The sequence below is a fragment of the Amia ocellicauda genome, chromosome 11 (genome assembly GCF_036373705.1).
Source record: "Amia ocellicauda isolate fAmiCal2 chromosome 11, fAmiCal2.hap1, whole genome shotgun sequence".
NCBI classification, from domain to species: Eukaryota; Metazoa; Chordata; class Actinopteri; order Amiiformes; family Amiidae; genus Amia; species Amia ocellicauda.
In genome coordinates this window covers 22,956,875-22,977,491 of record NC_089860.1, presented here as the reverse complement: position 1 = coordinate 22,977,491, position 20,617 = coordinate 22,956,875, and the positions used below count along the sequence as shown (strand labels likewise).

The window sequence follows — 20,617 nt, the reverse complement described above, 5'->3', positions numbered from 1 at the left end:
TAATTGTATGTAAACATAATGAGCTATATTGTAGCAGTTGTAAGTTTCCCTGGATGTGGGCATCTGTTAAGAAATATAATAATAATTTTGTGTTAAATTTAACACTGTCAAAGTTAGTGAACACTGGCCATTTCTCTGAAAAGGTGTTACAGTTATGGTAAAGTGCCCTATTGTTCTGGCGAGAGCCTGAGTACATTCCTGTTAATCACATTCCAGAAACAGAAATAGCTTTGAAAACATGACAATAAATTACAGCAACGCAGCTAAAATCACAAATTCACAAACACACCCACAAATTCCACATGCAATGTGCGTTTCATGCGCTCCGGTCAGCTGCCAACACAGGCCTCTGGCAAACAGGAAGTCAGAATCAAGCGGCATTCTTGGAATTTGGTGGATGTTTTACTTAATCCGGGCCAGAGTACAACACTGAGCACAAACTGCTGGTTAAATATCAATTAGGGATTAACATTCAAAGGGATTTAAACGGTCTCTCAATGTACAGAATGGGGTTGAAAATGGGGGGGGGAAATGAAATATGGATTAAAGAATGGGATTTTATGTTTTTCTTTATGTGATAAGTTAACGTTCCTTTGAAAACACATTACATGTAAAGGCATATGTATTTAGAGTTTGGGTCAATCTTTAGTCGCATTAAAAGGATCACCTTCCCCACTATGAACACAGACCTTAACATACCAAGGTAGGGAGAATACCATTGAGTTGCATGAGTTGACAGCAGTATGGTCCAAAGAGGTTAATGGAGCTTTAAAAGAACATGTCAAATTATGGAGCCACAATATGTGGGTACTTTAAAAAAATCATAAATACACACACTCACTCAGTTAATGTAGACAAAGGCACCACATAACCACAGTCTGAGTACTGTGCAAAAGGTTTTGAGAAAATGGCAGTGAAGTGCGAGATCCACTGCCAGAGCGTGGGTTTACTGGGTTACATTATCGATGCCAATGGCATCCACAAGGACCTGGAGAAGGCGAGTACTGTCACTAACTGGCCGCAGCCCCACATTGTGAAGGAACTGCAGCACTTCCTTGGCTTTGCAAACTTCTATAGGCAGTTTATCCGCAATTTCAGCACTATTGCCTCTCCACTAACCTCTTTGTTGAAGGGATCCCCTCAGACTTTCACCTGGACTGACTCTGCCACTGCCTCATTTGCCCATCTGAAGACACTGTTTACCACAGCCCCTCTCTTCCTTCCATCGTTGAGGTGGATGCCTCTGAAACTGGAGTGGGGGCTGTGCTCTCCCAGTGACAGCCGGACAGCCACCCAAGCTTCAACCCTGCGCTTTCTTCTCCAGAAAGCTGTCACCAGAGGAGCTCAATAATGACTTCGACTACCGTGAGCTCCTCGCTGTCAAAATGGCTTTTGAGGGCACCAAGCATCCCTTCCTGGTTTTGACTGACCATCGGAACCTGGAGTACATCCAGTCAGCAAAGCGTCTCAACACCCGTCAGGCACGCTGGGCGCTCTTCTTCACCTGCTTCCAGTTCACACTCACCTACCGCCCAGGATCAAAGAACATCAAGGTGGATTCCCTCCTTCGCCAGTTTGACTCCTCTCCTGTTCCTCAGTCCGTGGACTCCATCCTTTCTCCCTCCTCCATTCTGGCTCCCATTCAGTGGAGCATCTGGGACCAGATTCAGTGCAGACTCGCCTCTGATCCGGCTCCTTCCTCTTGTCCCACAAATCGGACCTATGTTCCATCTTCTGTACACTTCCACCTTCTCCACTGGATCCAATCGACTCCTACCTCTGGTCATCCTGGTGCCTTGGTCTGTGGAAAATTCTGGTGGCCCAGTTTAGTGCGTGACGTCACCAGGTTTGTTGGTGCCAGCTCCACCTGCGCGTAGTCCAAAGCCTCCAGACACCTCCCCGCAGGTCTGCTTGAGCCACTTCCTGTCCCTCACCGTCCTTGGTCACACATAGCCGTGGATTTTGTCACTGATCTCCCCAAATCACAGGGCTACACCACAATCCTGGTAGCCATCGACGGGATCTCCAAGGCCTGCCAACTCATTCATCTGAAGAGACTACATACTGCGCTCAAGACGGCAGAGATGTTATTTAATCTTGTCTTCCGTGTCTACGGGCTGCCAGAGGACATTGTCTCTGACTGAGGTCCTCAATTCACATGTATTTATTTAACATGCCAGGCCTGGAAGGGCCCGATATGGAAGCTCTCCACCTTAGCAGAGTCTGCCTCTGAACAGCAGAAGTTAACAGCTTTTTATACAATGCATGACATGTGGGTCTGTGGACAGGGTCAGTCACAGGTTTCCCAAAGTGTTGTCTTGAGGTCATGTTTCTGAATGTTTGTGGTTGTCTTCCTGGGGGAGGTGTGGAATACGGAAACCAGATTACTTCCTTTGATATATTGGGAAAGGTCCGATCCCACGGATTGTCAATCAATCATTAACAAAGACAGTTCCTGCCAATCTGGGGAGGCAATTTAAGTCCACAAAAACAGACTTTCAACAAACAGCTGTGGGCCCTCTCTCTCTCCTTTTTAATCCTTTTATTATTGACAGGAATGTCTAGAGGGTATGCCCTGAACAACTGCCTTAGTGGTTGTTGCTAGCTTAATAAATCTACTTTGCTCAGTCTGCATTCTATTATTAATATAAAACATTATCCAGGGTTCCTCACTCCCAATCACAACTTTAGACTTTTTGTGTTTCCCTGTTTGCCTGATCGCCCGACCCTTGCCTGTGACCACGACCACATCTTTGCCTTGCCCTCGTTTCCCCTGTTCTGCCGGTATACGATCCACGCCCGCCTGACAACCTCTATCACACACCACAACTGGGTCCCCTGTTCCAGTGTCCCACGGACCGTGACAGTATAACTGACAGCCTGCAAACAAATTTTGTGTGTCAAACACTAATGAAACATCACGCCCTATCCTCCCTGTCACTGGGAACCAGACAAACTCATCAATAGCATAAAATCCTGAATACCAGAGAACTGTGCTACAGCCATTTGCAGCAGACTTATTCTACCCTACTGGTGTGATTTTAGGTCAGATATTGAGTGCACAGCCCAGGGAACCGCATTCTTATAGCTGAGTTGAGCGTTATTCAGCTCTCAGAAAGGTAAACATGCCATTAAGTAGAGAAGGTTCTTCAAAATCCCAACTCTGCATTGCGCACACAGTTCTAATTTCAGGTATTGAGTATATGTCAGGTTTAGAGTGCAGCTGCAAATCAGTAAAGCAACAACACCACCACAGACCAAACAAATATGAAGATAGAATGGACACAATACTCATTGTTTATGCAACATTGTTTTCAGTAATCTCTACCTTTAAAATGTCACATGCTAAACTATACTTCTAACTGTAATACAGGGGCCAAGCTTATATGCAAAATAGTGCCATAGGAGTGCTTCAGATTAGATCAAAGTGCTTTCATAAAGAAAGACATGTTCCCAACTGGTGGACAAAATCAAATGTATATAAACATTCCTTTATGACTTGGTCCTTGATAAGACATGAACATAATCGCATTATGTATCTGAGTCAAAGCTGTTGCTAGGTATTTTGTCAATTTGTAAAGCTTTGTAAGATTTACAAGCAAATTTAAAGCAGTACCTTGCTCGCCTTTTACCATCATGGGTTCCTCTGTCATAAAGCAGGTAATTTACATAATAATGATCATTTGTAGTAACCTAGTCAGAACAGTTCACCTGTAAAGCAAAACACATTACAAACCTAGATTAAACCAGTTTAATTAAACCTTCCACAGGGCCTGCTGTAAGTAACTGAAGTTATGGATGTTGAAATAAATAAATGCAGTACTTTAACCCTTCCAGAAGCACAATACAAATGTTTACAGCTTTCATGGAATAACAGCTTAAAGTATGACTTTTTATCTCTGCAAATACCACTGTGAGAGGAAATATTCATACATTAATTTATTAACAAATCTGCTAATCCCAGTGTGCCCTAGCCTCCTGCACTGACATTTTCACCTCTTTAAAAAATATTTATTTTACTTTGAGGCATCGCTGTGGTTTTTAATTTCTGTTTTGCTTTTTCAAAACCTACTGAAGCTGACATACCAATACACCCATGCACCCCTAACAGAGTCATTTTGTGGAAGATGCAGCTTTTCAGTAAATGTTTGCAAAGGTGACTAAAACAACTACAAATGTAGAATGCATAAGAAAGAAAAATGTCTGTAAATGGTAGCAGTGTGGAGTAGTGGTTAGGGCTCTGGATTCTGGAGTGGAGGGTTGTGGGTTGTGGGTTGTGGGTTCAATCCCCAGCTAGGGGCGCACTGCTGTTGTACCCTTGAGTAAGGTACTTTACCTAGATAAAAAGGTAATTGTATGTAAAAATAATGTGATATATTGTAATTAAGAAAGACTGATTTACCATCTAATTGGATGAAAATGTCTGGGGCCAGTTAATTTGTTTATTTATAGAATACTGTGCATACTGGTAATAATCAATTAATTTATTCATTCATATAAAAAAAATACATAACAATAGAATTAGAATCACCTGAAGACAGACTGATGGAAAATTAAAACATCCAGTGGAAAACACTTGTAATTTTCTATATGCAAACTCGGGGGAGAAATTGAGATATTTCACCACTCGACGCTTTATATCAATATTTTACTTTGTTTTCACATAATACTAATGATGTGTTTATAGAAGTAGATTTCATAAATTAGATTAATGAATACAATTAATTAGATGCAGCGCTCTGGTGGTTGTTAAAAGCCATGCAGTCTACATTCCAGATTGAGGCCAGGTGAAACACGTAAACAAGCCATTCCACCCAAACAGGTGTGAGCACATGTTTAGAAGACCAATTATGCAAGAAGAATACGGGGGGGAATAAAAACAAAAACTTAACTTAACTGCTCCACATTTAAACCATCATAACAACTGCAACATTTTGAATTTTGATCAAAATTGTTTTATACTCTGTATGTTTGTGTGCAAGTTCAGAACAGTCTTTGCATGCCAAATAAGATTAAGATGAGAATTTTGCACAAAAGAGCATACTGTGAAAAAGCTCTTTGCCACATGTGAATGTGCGCTGTGGGGTGTAGGTCATGTCTGACACAGTGATGGGTAGAGGTTGAGCCCTGGAAGTGACAATATTAATATCTTATGAGTTCATGTCATGATTTTAAAAACTTATATTTGTACCACAATAAGTTTGTGCCAAGGAACCCTTCTGCCAGCTTTTTGCTAATTTCTTGCTTGATCATCATTGGAAACAAAGGGCTTCAAATGCACTACATTTGCAAAGGATTGCTTCTTCTTTAGGCCTGTGAACCACAATAAACTAAATAATTTATATATTAGATCTATTTCTCCCCAGTGTTATGTGCTGAAAAATAAAAAAAGTCAGCTGACCACTATAACATCTTCATTGCACTGACAATGACGCATCAGAGAGACACCCCAGGGTATTTAATTCTAAAATGTGCAGGAGACGCAAAGCCTTAAAATATAAAAAGTTTCTTTGAAGCTCTGCAACTGAATACCCGCCCACACAATTTAGATTTCTAGTTCAAAATGATCCTACAAGGTTTAAAATTACCAATGCAGCCCCGAGATACTTTTGTTAAAATATTAACACACACCAAATAAATAAAGACACAAAAAGTAAATAAGGAACAATATTTACTAACTGTAATGAATGTAAGGAAGTAAATTGGACCACCAACTGACTTGCAACTATTTGTATTCCGAGTATTTCAGATGGGTACCATGCACACGAAGTTAAAAGAAAATCAATGCGGTGACTGAGATTGACCCGTGATTCAGTTTACTGACTCAGTACTCTAGTGTACCAACCTGCTGAAGATGCAACATCCCATATTGTTCAATTTTCTGTCAGCTTGGTACCTCCTAAAGTCCTCCCAGGCATCTTTGATGGCAGTAACGGCCAAGATGATACATATGGGAATGAGTGCGATTTCAGGCTGAAACGCATTCACGATTGGCACGAAATTCAAGAGAACGATTCCAAGGAAATAGAAGTTGGCAACGCGATGGAACTGCTCGAAAAGGTTCTTGGGAATAAAAGAGAGCAGGGTATATTTGGTGGTCTTGATAGCGTTGCCAGCGTATTGACGATTAGGTTGGGCACTATTCTTCAAGCCCTCAAAAGGTAAGTTGGAGTACAAAGTTCTGACTTTTTCATCCCCCTCTTTTTGCCTGCTCCCTGCCCATCTGAGAGGGCTCTCAAGAGCCACTGAAGTCATGGTGAGCCTCCCTCTCTCTTCTAAGTTGAGTCCCTTCTGTTTCAGCTTACGTATTCATCTGTGGCACAGCAGCAGCAGCAGCAGCAGCAGTCTGCGGATGCCAGCAGGCTCCTCCAGGAATATCTTTGAAAAGTTATCTTTGGAAACTACTATACTCTCCCACACCTGTATGACTGCAGTGCAGGACCAGGTATCATCCAATTAGCAAGCTCTGTCCTTACACCTCTCTGGGTCCTAGGGCCCTACCGGTTACTGGTGTAAATAAACTAGAGTAAATGAAAGCAGATATCTTTTAACATCACTTTGCATTGTAGTTTCAGATTGCCTTACACTTGATTTTCAGGAAGAAATGTAATTTACCAAGGTAAATCCTAACTTTTGTGAATACAGAAGCAAGTAAAATAGACCAGTTTTTCTTCCATTTTACCTGTGCTGCACATTGAATAAGTTCAACAGAATCAGCAATCTACAGTTCATTAGTACACAATGTGAATGCTTCGCATGGCTTACAGATACAAGATAAATCATACATGTAAGCAAAGACTTTTCGAGTACCAGATTCAGTTATTACCTGAATGACTGAATGCAAGACAGAAGCTCCAGGAAATTATTATATAATAGACTGTATAGAACAGGGGACTTCTGGTAGGTTTATACAAAATTTGTAATAATAATAATAGGATTATTAATACAAAAATAGTGACAGTATTATCTCTGATTTAGTGTTACTGTTAATACTAAGTTAAGGCTAGGGTTACACTTAAGGTTAAGCTTACAGTTAGGGTTAGTTCCGACCCTAACACGTGCCAAAGGCCTAACCATAAGCCTTAGACTATCTTTAGGGTTAGGTTTAAAGCAAGGCTTAAACACACAGCTGAGGTAAGGTTAGGTTTACACTAAGGGCTAAACTAAGGGTTAGGGTGACCCTAGCACTAGCCAATACCCTGACCCTAAAACAATGTTTTTTCTCCCTTTAGTAGCTAATTATTTCTAATTTCTAGACTTTAATTGCTGCTCTAGTAAGCTGGAAGCAGGTTCCTTACAAACAAATTCTCAGTACTTCTGTTTCTCTTCCTATGATAACAGCAGCCAGTTTTTTTCACAAACCAGTTGATTTTGAACTGTGAATTCAAGAATTGTAGGGCCTGCAAATCCCCTGCCTCCCAGAAACTGCTGTCCTCTTTTTAAATCACTATATTTTCACTCAAATGTAAAGTGCCAATGTACTTGTACTTACCAAAAAAAAAACTATTTTTGTATTACATGCAAGAAACAATATAATTAAACATTAAAAATAATTTCAATACATAAATAAGTCAGCTATTTCATTTTCTGAGTAATGATTCATTTTCTATTTTCTGTCATACATAGGAAAATGTAAAAAATGCCACCATAAAACACTTACAACCAAATAAAGGTCATACCAGTTTGGCCATTTTTATAAAAAAAATTGCCAGTTAAGGATACAAATCATAGAAGAGTACCGATTCTGTTTTTGTTTAAATTCACATACAAGTTGTATATTTCAGCCCCGTTTTAAATTGTGAACATTTTAAAAAACAAAGCCTTAAGTAATTCATGAGTTATATTTGAATAGTGGCACATGTATATGAAAGTATAGAGTGAGTTAAATCAGTCACATTTAAAATAGTAGATTTTTTTTTTCCCACTTCCATTGCTTTGAGGGTACACATAATTTGACAGATGGCACGACAGAAGCTCAAAGTGCTCTAATGGGCTTCTTTATAGATTCAGATTAAGTTGTTATTTAACAACCTAATGTAACGGAATATGTTTTAATAAAAGGTTTCCTTGATGAGAGAATAAAAAAACATGGTGAAAACACACAAAAACTATACATTTTTTCCACAGCAGAGGAAAGGGCGTATGAATCTCTAGGTGCAGAGAGGCTGCTTGTTCAGAATACATCATGCATTGTTTTCACCTGGGAGAGAAAATATCGACAGGTTCAAATACTGAAACCCCACAAGCTGAAAGTTTTCCACTGACAGGCCAAACCTGATGTAACCCTTAAAAAAGTGCATTAGATTCAAGTGTACATTGGCATTAAAAGTGACTCAATTGTAAGGGCAAACTTACAACCTCCCACTATAACGATAACTTGACAATTTAAATCAATAAATCGGGCAGGAATTCACTTCTGAACAATGAAGCAGTTTCCAGTTAAGATACAAATATTTCTGATAAGGAATAACATTTCACTTTCATTGGATTATTAAATCTTAAATAGAAAAGCTAGAAATCTGAGTAGGACGTGTCTATACAGTATATTGCCAATAAACAAACTTACGGTATTAGGATATCAACCATTCATTGCCAAGTGTATAATTTGTTGATCATGAGGGTTCAAATGTATGAGACTGAATTTCACTTTGAAACGGATTTTTAAACTTCTTAGATATTCAAGAGTACTGGCACAGTGAGAGTGAAAGCTTAATGCATTTTACCTACCCGTCAAAAACAGTTGTTCTTCCATGGTTTATTCTCTTGTCTGACTTGTATCGCCTATAGTCTTCTACAGCATCTTTAAATCCAATCACAGCCAGCACTATTGCAAGGGGCAGCATAGTTATCTCTCTGTGGAATACCTCCATTTGCGGGAACCAATTCAGACCGGCAAGGAACAGGAAATAAAGGTTTGCAAGCCTACAAAATGAAGAAATAACAGGGCTGAAAAGAAACAGTAATATACTGCAGGACAGTGTCTATCTAACAATGTGTCTAATGTCACAGCACTGAATTATTTCTCACATATAACATGGTTACAGTGCAGGTTACTTCTGAGTTTTAATATGAAAGACAATCGGTGTGTTATGCTTCTGTATGCAAGGCCCATTCGCTTTAACAGTAAAATATGGCTTATAGTGTTAAAGATGTTAATCATTACACACACTCACCACTAAGCATTTATGTGACTGTACAGTTTAATGGTGCATTAGGGGTATCGGTAACTTTCTGAAGTCTACAAAGAATTAAAGATTTTTCCAGCTGGCTTCTGCTCCCAATTATTGAAACAAACTGATAACTGTATTATTTGGACATTGTTGTCTCTTTAGGATCTGTACCGGTTCTAGATATATAAAATGTGTTAGGCTGCAGGACCGGCGTTTGAGACCCCTGCTCTGCAACTCTGGAAAGTGAGAGGCTGTCGAACTCTTGAAATATTTGACCCTTTAAGCGAAGTTCTCCCTCGAGGTGGGTGATTACACCAGAGATCCATCGTCAGCACGTGCTGGCAAAGTAAATCTCAGTAAATCGGTTTACCCATTACACTACCATGTGATGACAGAGCCCTGTCTTTACACTTAGGGAACTTAAAATTGGGCAGTGTTCTTCATATATTCTCTCACCCGGATCTTTTCTGGTCGAAACCCAACAAAGCTCCAAGAACTAAGCATGTTGGAGTAACATATTCAATTGATTCAGCCCAAGGAAATGGTGATAATTAGAGTGGCTTGAATAGGGGATTCCTGAATTGTATCCACAAAAATTCATGCAGGTGACACCTGTCCCATTAAAGGTACATTCTTTGCCCTGGTGACAGGGTAAACTGACCTCACATTAATTTATGTTGAAGAACCCATAGAAGACAAATAGGCAAAGCACCTGCAAAACTGCTCAAATAGATTTTTTGGCAAGAAGCTGAGGATGTTATACTTCGTAGTATGGATTTTGTTTCCAGGATATTTGTCCATAAACTTCTTCTGGGCTTTGGGAAGGAGTCCATTATTGGGGAAGACGACACGGTGCTTCTTCAGACATGCAGTGTTTATTTGCAGGGGGTTTGACCTCAGCAGTGGTGTCGTCTCTGAGTGGGTACCAGCTGCATTAGATGAGCAATATTTCCCAAAGCGATGCCTGAGCCAGTCGACTGAGAGAGCCATTTCCCTGTGGAATCAAAGTATGCTGAAATGACAGAAGTAGTAAGGAACATTTTAGGTTTTAGAGAAGCAAGCTCATTTGAAAGGGAGTGACATCTGAAATCTTTAGGTGTCAGTCAACCAAAACTGAATTAACTATTTATGCATTTATTCACCAGCTTTTTTATTTGTTCTAATAAACAAACGAGAAAAATAAATAAAAATCAATGCCCACATCCATGTCTCATTTCTCACTTTTGCAACTAAATCCTGAAACATACAAGTTAACACAAAATAAAAGGAACAATGCACTGGAAAAGTAACTTTTTAAAAGTAAAATAACAAAACAAATGTGTTATTATTAAGTGATGGTCTGTGACATGAGTAATTCAGAAAGAAATCACTGATGCAGGTTGTAAAAAGACATCTGAAGGATTGTAACACTGCCCCTGAGGTTCTGCACCCAAAATAAGACTGTTTTCCGAGAGAATGCCACGCACACTGCTCGTCAACAAACCTATTCGTAAGCACAACTTATCTGCAAGGGAATGAAATAAAGTCACGATGAAACATTTAATTGTCTGACAGCTGTCACATGTAGTAAACGTACATGCAAAATCTACAAGGTACCAATTTAAAGTTGAATATGGGATGTGAAGTCACTTGTACATTCCTGCATATCACAGCCAGCGGCACAGGATGTTCAGAACAGCTTACAAGCCTTTTACCTCATGATATTGATTTTGCTACCTCTATAATACACCCATCGATCGCTTCAGAGCGGGCAGTGCTACAGATCATGCCCCTCTTTACAGCCAAGGTGCAGAAGAGCCTACCTGATACAATACACTCAGGGCACGTGCATCAAAGAAAATTATGCATTTAGGATCAGCTACTCATTGCATTGCTTTAATAGGTATAAGCCAACATTTCTTCCATCAGCTCTAGGCATTGGATATTTACTACTGAACTATGGTCAGATAACGGCATAGCAGAAGCTTGAGAGAGAATAAGTGTAAGACAGAAAAAAAAATATATATATGACAATAATACTACAGAAAACATGCTCCCCACAGAGACGCTAGCCTAGAAGGTCCCCACTGTATTTAATATTCAATGTGACTTTGAGGCAGAATCATTTGATTAATTATACAGTAATTAACCAATAATATCTTGGGCAAACACAGAACACACTTGAATACAATCCTTTTAAAAGTTAATGCTGGATTACATCAGACTTGGCTCTCTCTGGACAACAAAAAACTCACGGCTCAAACTAACTACTAACTACATTTTATTCCCGGAAAGACAGGAGATGGTCTTTCTGGGAAATCTGACGTTTCAGATGAAAGTGTATTTCAAAAACTTTTCCTTGATTTCTAGTGTTAGCCCATCATGTCAAAAGGCATGTTTGAGCATTCATTCATTGTTATTTTCAGGAGTTTCCAAATACATGAGAAACAATATATTCATCAACAATAATCAAAGACTAGCTCACTTTAAGCCTTTTTTTTTACAATTGATCCAAGTCTTTTATAGTAACTGGAATTTGTTTTAATCTTTGGTGATTGGATTGCATTTTCTTTTCTTGCATTTTTCAGCCAGTTGGATTACAAAACTTCATCTCAACTCAAAAGCAGTCAAATCTCCATTCAAAACAAAGGCTTTTTAAAACAGGAGACATTTAAATAAAAAAAAAAAATAAGATTAAGAACTATAAGATGTGCAGCCTTTGCTGAAGTAACATCCTTATCAGTGAACGAAACAGGTTATCTACACGAAGGTAAGCCAGACATTTAAATTCAGTCAATAAGTTACCTAGATATGAATCATACTGACACTGCAAAGCACATCTCGCTTTTCATAAATTAAAGTGTCAACACCAAGAAAAAGGAAAATGCTTTCCATTTGTTACACAATATGTTCATAACTAGAGAGAAGATGAAAAGTGGATTTTTTTGGAGTGTGATTTTCAATAAAATCAGTCAATTTCCATAAAAAAAATATTATAAAATGTGAAGAAATTGATTTGAAACCTATAATGCTAGAAACTGACTTGGCCCAGTTGACCTTTGTGACCTTGTACCTGTATGCTGCAGTGCTCAGCATTTCAATGATGCTCACTTACTGTGACTCCCAAGAACTTCACTGCCCACATATGGTCTGAAGGCCTTTGTTTTTAGACTTTGCATCTCTTTACAGCATTGCCAGTGATAGACAGTGAACTTAATATCCTAATTCTCAATCCTGATTCAAAACAACATTATATTCAATACAATACATTGTACATAATAATCTAAAACATATAAAGCAATTTTTTTTTACTATTTATTCAACTATTTGAATGGTAATTCGTTTTATTTTGGCTGGAGTGGCAAACAGAGATAACCGCCCCTGAGCGAGGAAGTCCTAAGCTTTCTACCTGGCAATCCTGTATAAAATACAAAAGCTTAAATAGCTAAATAATGGGAAGGACAAATTCACTTCACACAGCCACTGAATAGGGGAGTTTTATAGCAGAAGTAGCAGCTGGTAAAAGGTATACCAAGAGACAGCCTGCATATAGGGAATAGGGGTCTGTTTGAAAACGGAGCAAAAAATAAATAAAGAATAAAAGAGTCGGGAATAGCTTATGTAGCTCTATTGCTTGCAAGGTGTTGTTTTGGTTTTATAATCGTTATACAATATGCACTCATAAATATTAGACTGCAAATGCAATTAGTAAAACAGCAGAGTGAATTTCAGTAGACAGTCAATCCCAAGTATGTACCCAGGTGTGTTAGTGAGGCCGGTTATGTAACGATTGTGTGGGCACATGGGGGATGGGGGGCACAAGATGTCACACATTCACAGAGAGAATATGTATACATCATATACACACGCAATATACGTCCAGGGTATGATGACATTTGGAGGCACAGAAACCTTCTCAAACAATCGTATATTCGTCTCCCCCAAAGCCAGCTAAAATGAACAATGAAATGACACATAATATTTAACTTTAGGGTTCAGGCATTTGGCTCTTCAGAAAATTCTGGCGTACATGCCAACTCATATAGCAACCTCCATTCCTCACCCTCCCTTCCTTTGCTGAATTTAAATGTACAGTTTCAGTAAAATGTCAGGAATCTGTTGTCATCTCCGGGACTGAAACCTCGCAACATGTAGAAATCTTAAAGCATCCAGGCGAAAATCTGAGAGCCTTCATTATGTGTGAGTAATGAAAGCCCCTGTGCAAGACAAAATGACCAGCACTTTCAGGTGAAGCACTGCAAGCTTGGGACGAGGGTAAATGAAATGGAGATGATCCGAATTTGAAAGGAATATGGTTACATAGTGAAAGTGTGGAAGTGGCACATGCTGGACCTTGTGCAATGCTTCATTTTGGAAGCCCAAAGAGAATCGTCACCTCATTAGCATTAGCTTGTATCAGATTGATGTTTGCTTTCAATTGAAGAACTTACTTTAAAAAGTCCTATTATTTCTCACGTTTTGTTTTTGGAATGCTCCCGTTTTTATGACGAGATGGTCTCTGATTTGAAATGAGCAACAACATTTTTGTGTTTAGCCAAACGGACAGGTCTACAGGTTATCCAGTGGACAGACATGAACCGCAAGAGACAGGCTGCAGTAAAAAAGCCATAAATCACAAATACACAGAGCCTGGAAGAAACGTCCAGGACATAATTTTCCCCTTGAAGGTTCTTATTTTTATTTTTGAGTTGAAGTCTTTCTGACAGTTTGGCACTACCTGGTGGCAGAATGTTTTTTTCTACCGGTACAACTTGTAAAAGAGTCAGTGTTGCAAGAATGGACAAAAAAAAAAAGCAGATCACATAAATACACATGTAAGGTGAAACCAAATACCAAGAAGGGGTTGGGTTAGCTTTGTAAAGTCACTCATTTTTTAAGATACATTCTTCATCACATTTCTAAATAAACCAAACCAGGATAAATCTTATCAAGCTCTTAACAAATGCAATCATGTTACACTGAAGGGGCAGTGACAGGTCCAGATGCCTCGTTGATGCATCAAACTAGCTCCACTCACGGACAGACTGTGAAAAACTTTCTTGGCTCACCCCTTCTAGGCCATTAAGCTTTCTGAAGTACCAGGCTGTTTGATGTGCATGGATTCCTCAGATGTGCACCAGTATGACATGGCTACAAGATGGCCATTAAGTGGATGTGCAAAGACAATCTTATCCCGATTGAATGGGTCTAATCTTCTGTGTTTAAAGTTTTAGGTGCATCTATTTGTGCTTAAGGTCTTGGATTCCACTTTCACTCATTGATTAACATCTTGCTATCCTCTTGTAAATCACAGTAGCTTACTGGGAGAATTAATGAAGACATTTATCATCATCACACCCAAGCGATATATTTTAACTAGGACTGATGCTCCCACCTACCCAACACATATTGTGTACCACCAAACACCAACTTAGACACTGATCAAGTTAAAAAAGAAAAAAAGACAAAAAACAGACCGTAAGACAGTTGATTTAAAGGAAGGTAATAGAATACTGAACTGTCTTTCAAATTTCCAATCCAATTACCTCATGATTAATGCTTTAGGTTCTTTATCTGACGTTCAAGTCACTTACCTTGTGCACAAATCAGAATCCCACCATAACAATCAAGAGCATGTATTGTCAGAGTGGTGATATTCATAAAATAAAAGGCAGTGTATAATTATACTGTTACATGATTGCTGATTTAGTCCTATGGGAAGGGATGGAAGCCTGATTGGGAGTGTGTCTTGAAGATAAACAAACAAGAGGAGATTAATACTGCTCCCTGAGCTGTGCATCTTTAGTTTTATGGTGCTTTAATTGTGTGCCGATTTCAATGGGGCGTGTGATTTGCAGTGAAATGTATACTGTGCCTAGATTTGTTTTTGTTCCCCCTCACCACTGATGTTCTGTGTTCCATTCATTTACCTTTGAGCATAAAGAAATGAAATAGGTAAACCATTATTATCTTCCCCAAATGACTGGCATCACAAAATCAAAACAAATACATGCATTTATACAGCCTTGAATATATCGGTCAATAAGGGCAGAAGCTATTAATTTTCATTATAGGTGACCTGTGGCCTGCTGAACTCTGACCTCGTGTAGCTACTTCCGGCCAAGAGGTAAAATGAATGGCAATACATCAAAGTACAGTGAAGTTCAACAAAATCCTCTTTGGCATACTAATGCGTGCAGGCAAGACTTTCAGGGATTTGCTGTGAATTCACAAGGTTTTGTGCATTTTCTATTAGCCATCATATTAAGAATATTTTACTTACATTCTACCCCAGAAAATAAAATCTCTTCCGTTTATTTCATTTACTCATAAGCTTCTGCTTAGGTTCACCATGTTGCTATTGTCTGCAGAGAACACCAAGCATAGTGATCCTCAATAGTGGTCCTCAATCTATTTTGTAATAGATTAAACTTCTTCTCTCTTTTTAAATTAAAATGTTGAAATTACACATGAAAAACAGGTAAAATACTGACTTGAAAAAGGATTGACAGGAAAAATAAATTGTATACACTGTTGAAGTTGCAACAGGAGTCGTCCCTCACCGCTGTCTCTTGTGGGCCCGTGCTTGGGTAATGCACGTGTGTGTGGAGTCGTTTGGGATTATTGAATTGATGTGGTGCATGCATCTGCTTATTCATACATAGTGAAAGAGAAAAAAAAATAGAGGATAATAAATGAGAGTCACTACAATGCAAGTCTGTAAATCCAACTTGAGAAATCGCAAGAGTAAGTTATATAAACATTAGCCAGAAACCATGCAAAAAAGAGGACATAATGACCTAGATTTGTGATATTCTCATTAATTTGCACCAAAGAATTTCCATGTTAAATAAACGTCATTGCTAGCAAGCATTTCCTGAGACGTGGGTTAAAGCAAAACACTAAGCAATACAAACTCAATAGCAAGGGGAATTATACACTATGGGGATGATAATTTACCTTAGTAGCTTTGAAATTTAGAGGTATTATGTCAACAAATAACAGGGAATTCCTGTGTTATGTTCTACTTTAAGGAAATGGTTTAGGACAAGGAAGATTACAATTGTATTTTCTGACTAAAGGAATTAAAGAAACCCAAATTAAGGAGCTCCTTCTGTCAACATTTAAAAAATGCATTGTAGCCAAATACAAACGCAGGAAAAGTCTCCTTAGAGGCTGTAAAGTATAAATAATGCATATACAGCATAGTTCAGAAGTTTAAGTGCTCTGCACAAGTCACACAATTACAGAACCTGCTACTGGGTTAAGGTAAGCACACTAATAGCAAACACTGCTTTATGTACTCTGTAAACTCTGTAAGTTATGGTGGTTTTTGCTGATGATCAGCATAGTCCTTCGAATGGAAAACACACAGTACATAGTTAATAATCAGTAGTACAGGTAAGCACAGTCTCATGGTTTTCCATTCTTGTAGTTGTATTTTTGTATCATGATGTAGATATAGTGGTTACTCAATCAACACATAAAATAAAGTTCTGGCCTGGGTTCAATAAAGTGCTTTGAGATATTGCCAAAGTTTTAGCAGACTTTACTTTATTTAAAAAATGCATGCATTTTTATCTGGTAGATACACGGGAATCTCCACATACTTTCTATGCATTTATAAAACTGGCACTACACAAATGGAGCATCTGATGTCTTTCAAGTTAAAAAATACTTCAACTCCTTTCACTATTAATAGATCTCGCTGCATTACACAAGGATAGCAGACAGCATAATCACAGGTGATTACTGGTTTGCAGACAGATAAACTGGCAAGAACACCAGAAGTAAAGAGAACCATACAACAAAACAAACAAACACATTTTAGCGCAATCTAAATATTCAACTTTCTATTCAATTCAACTTTTAAATGTATTTTTGGAGATCTAAATTTATATTTCAAACTTCTAGGACTACAGTTGTGACATAGGCTGCATATTTTTAAAGGTTTAGAATTCAAATTCAGAGCTCTACATTTTATGAAGTAATTCAATGTATTATGTAACTCAAAAAGGAACTGCACATCTGATCTTGGATATGCTACCTGAATAGTCTAATAGTTTTAAAATATGCTCATGTTCCATTCAACCTTAGGGATATTATTTGATAATAGTACAGCAGTCATCGAAGTTATATCTTATAAAAAAGCATTGAGTAGAGTAAAATCAAATAAATCTACAAAGTCCTTTATGATCTACAATATTACAGAAAATCTGCCTTGAAAGTAGAATAAGTATGAAACTGCAGAGGAAACTTTTATAGACATTTTCATTATTTTTTGTTTTGCTTTACAGTGACAATATTTAATTGCTTACTTTGGCACTGGAAGGCTACAGATAGAAAGTTGTACAGATATTATTAAAGCACAATTAAACAGTCACAGAAAGAATCGCAAGAAAATCAGGGCTGATCTCTGACTCATTATGAAATAAAAATAAACAAAAACAATTTATGTTAAGCGAAACAATTTGTATATCATGAGTTTGAAGCCTTTAAATAAGAAACTCAGTTCCCAAAAGGACCAACCAAAAACAATGTGACAAAAGACAACTGATTCAGGAAGACCTCTGAAAAGGTCCACTCACTCAGGGCAGAAAAGAAGGTAGATTATTTGAAAAGGAAATGGAAAATAGAAATCTTAGCCCAAATTCACCCAAGCTTGAGCCAGGCTTTGCATCCTCAACAGCATAGTAAAGAGACTTAATAATCAATGTAAAACCAATTAAATCATTGAATAATATAATTAAAAATTAAAAACTACTTAATTTCAGCAGTCTATGGTCTATTTTTTCTTCTTCTTTGGAGCCCTGCACACTTTACTTTGTAATGAATGTGACATCAATAATGCACAATGCAGACCTCCCTCCGCATGAATTAGCCCGACCTTTTCCATGGCAAGCGTTAACAGTGCGAAAAAACTGCATCTGTCCACATTAATCAAACCATCAATCACAAATGAAGTAGATGGATTCTAATGGCCTTCTCTGGAAAAGAGTGTCCTTTGAGATTGAGGACAATTTACCACATGAGCTTGCAGGCTGTGAACGCAGGAACTTCAACTGCTTACCATTCCAGACGCAACCCCAAATGTGACTGAATTCAGGGAGAAATTGGGGTACCGCAACCCCTAGTTAAGATCAACCCCGAGATGAACGGTGGATATGAGGATATAATGAGCTTCCTACCATCACTCAGCTCGAGAGCACTGAACAGCCATTAGACAAAGGAAGCCCCAAGTCTGAAAAACACCTGGAGTGACTTTCTGCTTGCCTAGGAACAAGAGCACAGCAAGCCAGAAGCTGCAACAAACACTTATAACGAAGATCCTACAGTACTTCTGTAAACCTTTCTGTTAAATACACATGATACAGAGAATTTATAACAAATAAACGTGTTGACGTGTTATAAACATGAGGAAGCTATCTGGGCTGAAATCCCTTTCAAATATGTATTTTTTTCCCTCCATGTTCATTACCACTCACATACACTCTATATCATAATGTAAACATTGTGCATTTTCTTTATTTGCAGTTAGAGCCTCGTTATTCTCGCTGCATCGTCATTCACCTTTGGCTTGTTTAATGTCCTGGCACACGCTGCATCTCCAGCAGTGCACCTGATATAATCTCTGAGGTTCCAGATTCAATTTGCATGAAGACCTGGAAAGCAAGTGTTTAATCAACTGCATGCACCTCATGTTTGAAATCATTAATAAAACCCTCCAGGCATCTTCAGCAAGACTCGGCGAGTCCTTTGAGTCGGATATCATATCTGATTAGCAAAACCTGTTGGTCAGTTTGGGGAACAGGAATCCTCTGCTAAAGAGACACAAGAACGTCTCCTTCCGAGAAACACAGGAGAATATTTACTCAATTGCACGATGTAGGTAAAATTGCCAGGACATTCACTCAAACACAAGTTCATAACTTAGCCACCACAAATATTAGTTTAACAAAATAGGATCTAGGACAAAAGAACAAAAAATAATAACAAGCCTTACTTGTTCAGGACATTCTGGAATGACTGAAATGGACTGAAGAAGAGTTAAATACACACCAACCCAATTATTTAAATTGGATTAAAAAAAAAGCATAGCGTGTATTTTTGTACAAATTCCACAAAGGTTTACAACAAACACACAGTCTCCAGTTCCTTTTCTTTCAAATCTTGTATGTTTGACCTTTGGGAACAAGCAGAATTGTACTGCTCTGTTATTGCCATTACACATAAAAAGCAAACCTGGCACAGTCATTGCCCTTTAAAAAAATGTAAAATATATATATATATATATATATATATATATATATATATTAAAGGTGGTACAAGGCCTTCTTAAAAATTGACAGTCCAAGAGGATACAAAGTTCAGAAAGTTGATGCCCGCTGTCTGTTTATTCTCATTTCGCACAGTGTAGGATCTAAACTGCAGGAATGCAGAGCAGCAGGCTCCAGTGAGGAACTTCAGTGGAGTGTGCCTTCAGGCACTCGCAGATAAGGATAAAATATAAAATTGCAATTTTGTAGCACAAAGCACAAGAGGAATACTAAAATGTTTTTCTCTCTCCATCGCTCTCGCTCTGTGTGCAGGCCACTTTCAACAAAGCTGATGTACATCCTAGTCATTCTTATAAATGCCATTTTCTTTTAATTGAAAAGTTTAATACACAGGCTTCAGAACACCAGATGTTACGCTGAACCCTGTATTAGTCTTAGAAGTTTTTTGTAATTGTATTAATTACAAAACGCCTTCGTCTCTATCCTCAGTAACATGATTAATTTCATTTGATTTACTTCTAGAAAAAGGGGACCGTGCTGTTGTAAATTAGTTTCTTTGTCAGGAGAAAATAATCCTGGAGAAACAAAATACTCAATTTGCAGGTCATAAAAGTGTACTGTCTGCTAACACCCACAGATTTATTTTATTCTCACTGATGCAAATATAAATGTGCTTGATTAGGTGGAGGTTTTCCAAGTCCCCTAGTGTTTGAAGGTATGCCTCATTTTAATAACATACATACATGTGTCTAAGCTTCTGCTTTGACACTGGGCTGTTCCCGGCTAGTCATGGCTAAAAGAATAATGAATATTACTTTGTTTATTGCATTTTATTTTGAAGGTACTGCTTTTAAAAGAAACTACATTTTTGCACCACTTTCTAAATTCTTATAATTCTATCATTATAAAATCCCATATTTTATTCCATTATTATATTCATTGCCCCCTATTTGTCATTTACTGTGGTACTTAATTTTTAAGCATGTTTCAACTGGGCAGTGTCGTTCAGGGCAGTGGTCAATTACACTCCCATTGACTCACATGGTCGGAATTGAAATTAGTTAACTGGCAATGAGGGTAATTTAACCGTAATTGGCCCTTCACCCCTACACTCTTTGATACGCGTTTCCCATACGACTCTTACCCAGACACTGCTGGCAAGAAGTCTGAGGTGCACACCTGGTTTTCCAT

At 38.3% G+C, this 20,617-nt stretch overlaps 1 protein-coding gene across 2 annotated transcripts in view; it reads right to left on the bottom strand.

Annotated features, from left to right (window-relative positions):
* atp10b (ATPase phospholipid transporting 10B) overlaps positions 1 to 20,617 on the bottom strand; it is a 110,698-nt gene that overhangs the window by 44,388 nt on the left and 45,693 nt on the right. The window contains exons 3-4 of one of the 2 annotated variants that reach the window (XM_066716998.1): positions 9,883 to 10,182; positions 8,728 to 8,922 (exon numbers count right to left, since the gene is read on the bottom strand). In XM_066716998.1, the coding sequence (XP_066573095.1) occupies positions 8,728 to 8,922; positions 9,883 to 10,160 (473 nt within the window). In that variant the 5' untranslated portion in view covers positions 10,161 to 10,182. Of the gene's footprint in view, positions 1 to 5,845; positions 6,365 to 8,727; positions 8,923 to 9,882; positions 10,183 to 20,617 lie in introns of those variants that run through there. The other variant, XM_066717000.1, reaches the window with a different exon arrangement.